The sequence below is a fragment of the Salvia splendens genome, chromosome 3 (genome assembly GCF_004379255.2).
Source record: "Salvia splendens isolate huo1 chromosome 3, SspV2, whole genome shotgun sequence".
NCBI classification, from domain to species: Eukaryota; Viridiplantae; Streptophyta; class Magnoliopsida; order Lamiales; family Lamiaceae; genus Salvia; species Salvia splendens.
Genome location: NC_056034.1, coordinates 10,123,440 through 10,129,645, shown reverse-complemented (window position 1 = coordinate 10,129,645; position 6,206 = coordinate 10,123,440). Strand labels below are relative to the sequence as shown.

The 6,206-nt window shown below is 41.3% G+C and overlaps 1 protein-coding gene across 1 annotated transcript; it reads left to right on the top strand.

Annotated features, from left to right (window-relative positions):
* Positions 1-233: 233 nt before the first annotated feature.
* Positions 234-1,764, top strand: LOC121793886 (transcription factor CSA-like). Its single transcript, XM_042191909.1, has 3 exons — positions 234-863; positions 964-1,296; positions 1,404-1,764. The coding sequence occupies exons 1-3, from the start codon at positions 605-607 to the stop codon at positions 1,628-1,630; spliced, it is 819 nt and encodes a 272-aa protein (XP_042047843.1). The 5' UTR covers positions 234-604; the 3' UTR covers positions 1,631-1,764.
* The last annotated feature ends 4,442 nt before the right edge of the window (positions 1,765-6,206 follow it).

The following is a 6,206-nucleotide window of genomic DNA, read 5'->3' as shown; positions in this document are numbered from 1 at the left end:
AATTTTTTTAGCAAATCGTCTATCTTCTCTCTTATTTACTAGACTATATCATCTTTCTTACTTTATTCTATCCAGTCTAACATTTACCATATTATTTTCTTAAATTTCACATCTAACGGAGGAAGTACTAAACTATGCAAGGTAAAAAGTTGAATTGAGGAATTTTGTACTAGTAGAGAGAGGAGTGCGGTAATAAAGAAGAATGAGTATAATTAGAGAATATATTTGGAAAAGGGAAGTATAAAAACGAGGAGGTGGTGAAATTAAATGTGTGCAGTAAAAAACAGTGGGTTACCAATGGCGGTGGAGAAGTGATGATGATGATGATCTGTTTTGAGATCTCTGCTACTCATACTTTCCGCTGCTCTCTTGTGTTCCCAAGATTGTTCACTCCCAAACACAAACCAAACCTAACCAAACCCACCATTCCTCTCTCTCTCTCTCTCTCTGTTTCCCCCAAATCTTCTGTTCCCCTTGTTTCCTCCCTTAATCAAACCACACCTCATCACAACGCCTTCTCCATTCCACACATCATCATAATCTAGAACAAATTCAACTCAATCTTTTTCTTTATATATATTACTATTGTCAGTGTGTTGTGTGAATGGTGTACGCCGACGAGTGGGGTTTCCCATTCTCCGAAGAAGCAAACAACGAAGCGATCGATCTGAACGCGTCGTTGAACGAGGAGGAGGAGGAGGAGGATCACATGCATGGCTCTCGAAGCAAGGATATGGCCCAGTCCAAGCTCTGCGCCAGAGGCCATTGGCGCCCCGCCGAGGATGCCAAGCTCAAGGATCTCGTCGCCCTCTATGGCCCCCAGAACTGGAACCTCATCGCCGAGAAGCTCGACGGCCGATCTGGTCATACATTCATTCTTTCTTTTAACATTGTTGTTGAGTGGAGTAATAAACTAGGGCTTACTTCTGAAATTTGTTACTCCATCCATCTCTTACTTAATAGGTAAGAGCTGTAGGCTGCGGTGGTTTAATCAGCTGGATCCCAGGATAAACAGGAGGGCTTTCACCGAGGAGGAGGAGGAGCGGCTGATGGCGGCGCACCGTTTGTACGGTAACAAATGGGCCATGATTGCGCGTCTCTTTCCGGGGAGAACCGACAATGCGGTGAAGAATCATTGGCATGTCATAATGGCAAGGAAATACCGGGAGCAATCAACCGCCTATCGCCGCCGGAAAATGGGCCAGTTTGTTTTCAAGCGGATGGAGGATGAAAAGGAGCTCATGCCCTCCGGCACTGGGCTTTGGGCGCCTCAGCCTTCTCTTGCTTTCTACCCAGGTCTGCTTTTTAATTACTTAATCAACATTAATTAATTAATTAATTAATCATTGCGCACTAGCGAAGACAAAAATCAGAAGAAGAATCTTTCATGTTTGTTGGTGCAGGCCCGAGTTACAGTAATGAGATGATTAGCATTTTAAACCACAACAAATCATGGGAAGAAACCAACTATTCCTACCACTATTCTCTACTGCACCAGCACACACTGTATCATTTCCCACGCCAAGCGGAAGCCGAAGTAGCCGAGCCGAAGCCGGATGAGGATGACCGGATGGCGCCGCCATTTATAGATTTTCTCGGAGTCGGCGGCGGCGGCGGGGGATTTAATTAGCTAGTGTTAATCTTTGAATGATTAGCGAATAATTAATTAATGTGTACTGAATTTGGGAACAGTAGGAATTCTTTGATATTATAATTTCTCTTTCCTCGTAAGTTCGAAATCCTTGGATGGAACTGTTTGAAAAAGTGTTGTCACTTCGTGATCACTGTGTCTAGTGTTTACATCTTACATATACGAGAATGGATAGTGGTGAACTGTATGGTAACATGTTAGGTGTGAATTACATAGAAAGATGCAAAAAAGCTTAAATTTTGGGCACACGTTCATGTGTGATTAAATGGTTTGTGTTTGTGACCAAAAATGGAAAGAGGGGAGTAAGTGATTTTGTGGGAGCAAACATATCATCAACAAGGGAAAAGACAAACAATAGATTGGAATTAACAAATTACAGTAATAAGTATTATAGTGAGAAACATCCATTTCTCATGGGCCTGCAAAATTCACTGTTCTTCCTTTTCTTCGATTGGGATTATATGTGGCTAACTGTTTGAACAATCTCTTGCCCCATCACCACAATCTTTGCCGATTCAAACTTCATGTCACCCACATGCCTTCGTCATCACCCATCCAACTGTCAATACTTCTTTCTTACCATCTTAGTAAATTGTTCCAACAAACAACATTACAATTGGCTCAATCTAATTTCAACATATGTTCATTACAATAGTCATCTCACTTTAAATTACAATTTTAAAGGATATAAATAGGACTCCTTCTTCGCCCTAAAAAATGTCCACTTTTAGTTCGTCCCCAAAATTTGTGTACTTTTATTTTTAGTGGAGTACTTATATTCACTAATAATACTTTAATTAATTTTTTTATATCTCAATTCTACTTTACTAATTATTCATTAAAATCTGTGTTGTTCCGAAATTCTCTCTTTTTATGGGACGTCGGAGTACTAAAATATGTAAAATCAATGAAAAACCTTGTGCTCCAATTCACATTTTCACTTTATATTGATTATTATCTCAACTATGTAAGTATGTTAAATAGCATGTTACCACAAACTTGCAATATACGGAGTAGTACTTACTCCCTCCGTCAGCCATTAGGAGTCCCGGTTCACTTTTACTATAAATGATAGGTACACATCACTTTCTACTAATTCATTCCACTCACATTCTATTATAAAATTAATATATAAAAATGAGCCCTATATTCCACTATCTTTTCTCACTTACTTTCTTCTATATTTCTTAAAACACGTGTCAAACTCAAATGAGACTCCTAACGGCGGAGGGAGGGAGTATTATTTAATTTTGTTTATTGTATAAATTGTTTATTTTGTAATAAAGAACTCTGGAGTACCACCCGCATTGGGCTAGGAATTAAAATGATTTTGATGGGCTTTGAGTACATTTGAACATAAATAAGAGTACAGTACTAACAAAATAATAAAATTTGCCAATAATATAAGTTAAGCAACCTCATTAATAACTCAAAAATGGCCTTAACAAAGGCATTTTTCCATGAATTTGAGAAACTCTTGAAAATCAATGAGTCCATCTCCATTAATAGCATAGGCTTTGATCATCCTCTTGTACTCCTCCAAATCATAACTTTCCATCACTCCTAAGTTGGTAACAATTCTACGCAAATCACAAGCATCTATAAACCCATCATTATCAGCGTCGAAAACGCTAAATGTTTCCTTAATTTCGTCGAAACTAGGCTCTTCCTCCTCAAACAGCGCCGCCAAATCTGGGACATCGACACTTGAATTCCCATGTGTTGGGTCGTGATACCGCCGATCTCACACACGCACGAACGAGGAAATAAAGCACTCAAACGATATAACGTGGTTCGGTGATAATCCACCTACGTCCACGGAGAAGATGACCGGAATCTTATTGATGGAACTCTCAATACAAGAACTTCACACTCACAATCTATCACTCTAAGCAAACGCTAGCTAGTGCAAGAATTCTCTTCTTATTGTGTGTGTAATCTGTGTTCTGCGTCTCTCACTACTGAGCTCTATCGAGCTATTTATACAAGATGCAATCAAGAAATAAAATCCAACTAACTCTATTTCCCAAAGTTAGTTATAACCGCTGCTCGGCTAAAACCGAACTGCCATTCTTGGTTAGCAACCGAACTGCATTTCTCGGCTATCAACCGAACTGTCTTTCTCGGCTAGCTCAAAGCCGAGCTTTATTTCTTGATCTCTTCTCGGAGCTGCCGAGGCTCCACCACTCGATCACAACCGGACTCAAAGCCGAGCTTCATTTCCGAGCTCAGAAGCCGAGCTCCAGTAGTTTGCATGGACACACTTTCACAAATCTCCACCTTGTCCTTGCAAAACTCCATCAATATCTGGATTCCCTTCTCAATCCTTGTTACAAGCTTCAACACTCCACAATCTCAACCAACTTCAAACAATGTTTGAATTTCGAAGTTGGCAGAGATTTTGTCAACATGTCTGATGCATTTTCTTCGGTAGGAACTTTCACCACATTGATCTTTCCACTTTGAATCTCATCTCTGATGAAGTGTCTCCTCACATCTATATGCTTCGACCTCTCATGGAACATTTGATGTTTTGCTAAACATATAGCCGAGTTGCTGTCACAGTTAATCTTCACTGCTCCCAGCTTCATTCCTAAATCTTCCAAGATTCCTTGCAACTATTTTCCTTCCTTTGCAGCCTCAGTCAGAGAAATATACTCAGCTTCGGTTGTGGACAGTGCAACCACAGACTGCAAATTTGATTTCCAGCTGATTGCTGTGCCATATAGTGTGAAGATGTAACCACTCTGAGACTTTCTGTTGTCTAAGTTAGCCGCATAATCCGAGTCACAGAATCCTTCTAGGACTTCCCTCTCCTCAGACCAAACTCCACCACCAAACTTCAAGCCAACCATGACAGACCCTTTCAGATATTTCAGAATCCACTTTAGTGCTGCCCAGTGATCCCTACCTGGATCAGCCATATATCTGCTTGCAACGCTTATGGCATGAGCCACATCCGGCCTTGTACATATCATCAAGTACATCACACTTCCCACTATATTTGCATAGGGTATCCTGCTCATCTCTTCTCTATCTTCAGCTGTCTTTGGCATCTGTTCTTTACTGAGTTTGAAGCAGCTAGCCAATGGAGTGGATACTGACTTTTCACTCCTTACCTGGTATTTTTCTACCACCTTTCTGATATAATCAGCCTGAACCAATTTCAGTTCTTTCTTCTTTCTGTTCCTGACAATATCCATACCCAAGATTCTCTTGGCTTCCCCAAGATCTTTCATATCAAATCTCTGCTTCAACTCCTCCTTGACAGACAGCAGCTCACTTTTGCTTGATCCTGCCAGCAGAATATCATCCACATACAGCAGTAGATAGGCCAGTATTAGATTTCCACTTCTCTTGACATACACGCAGCTATCAAAACTGGATCTCTCAAATGCCATCAATTCCATCTGCTCATGAAACTTCTTGTTCCACTGCCGGCTGCTTTGCTTGAGCCCATATAGGCTTTTCTTTAACAAGCAAACTTTCTTTTCTTCTCCCGGCTTCTCAAAACCCTTAGGCTGCATCATATAGATCGTTTCCTCTAGATCTCCATGCAAAAATGCTGTCTTCACATCAAGCTGATGCAGCTCCCAGTTGAAATGAGCAGTCATGGCCAATAAGATCCGAATGGAAGTGTGCTTCACCACTGGAGAGAACACCTCTGTGTAGTCAATACCCTCTACTTGTGTGAATCCTCTAGCAACCAGCCTTGCCTTAAACCGTATGCTTTCAACTTCCCCCACCTCTACTTTCTTCTTAAACAGCCATTTGCAACTGATCAGCTTCTGAGTCCCTGGATCAGTCACCAAAATCCAAGTCCCATTTTTCAGCAAGGACTCTATTTCTTCTTCCATGGCCTTGATCCATTTCTGACTTTCCTTGCAACTCATGGCTTCTTCATAGGTTGAGGGTTCTGAAAACATGAGTACTTCTGCTACACATAGAGCAAAGAAGCTCATGTCATAATCTGAGAATCTGCTAGGTAGGCCTGCATTTCTTCTTGGATTTCTTCTGGCCCCTTGAGCTGCAGCAGCTTGCTGCACTGGTGACTCCTGCTCACCTGTGTTCTGAGTATGTTGAGAGCTAGTTGCTCCACCTTCTTCTTGATTTCCTGTGATCACAACATCCTCATCAGTGTCTGTTCCAGCAGATTCTCCACCAAACTCAAGGTTTTGCATTTCAGAGCTACTGCCACCACCAGAGGGCTTCCCATCATCTTTAAATGGCATCTCCTCTTCATTGAATGTCACATCTCTGCTCACAATGATATTTCTGCCTTCTCTATCCAAATTCCACAATCTGTATCCTTTTACCCCATCTTGGTATCCCAACAACACACATTTCTTTGCCCTTGGCTCCAATTTACTCTGCTTAATGTGTGCATAAGCAGCACACCCAAACACCTTCAAGGCTGAGTAATCACCTAGGCTTCCATACCATCTTTGATCTGGGGTCTCATTGGATATAGCAGATGATGGACACTTATTGATCAGATTAGCTGCAGTAGAGACAGCCTCTGCCCAGAATCTCTTTGGCATTCCAGAGTAGAATA

Excerpts from the sequence above, each read along its gene's own strand:
- LOC121793886 (XM_042191909.1), top strand. The coding sequence starts at position 605 with ATGGTGTACGCCGACGAGTGGGGTTTCCCATTCTCCGAAGAAGCAAAC. Across the intron at positions 864-963 it reads GAAGCTCGACGGCCGATCTG|GTAAGAGCTGTAGGCTGCGG; the intron begins GTCATACATTCA and ends CTTACTTAATAG. Across the intron at positions 1,297-1,403 it reads TTCTCTTGCTTTCTACCCAG|GCCCGAGTTACAGTAATGAG; the intron begins GTCTGCTTTTTA and ends TTGTTGGTGCAG.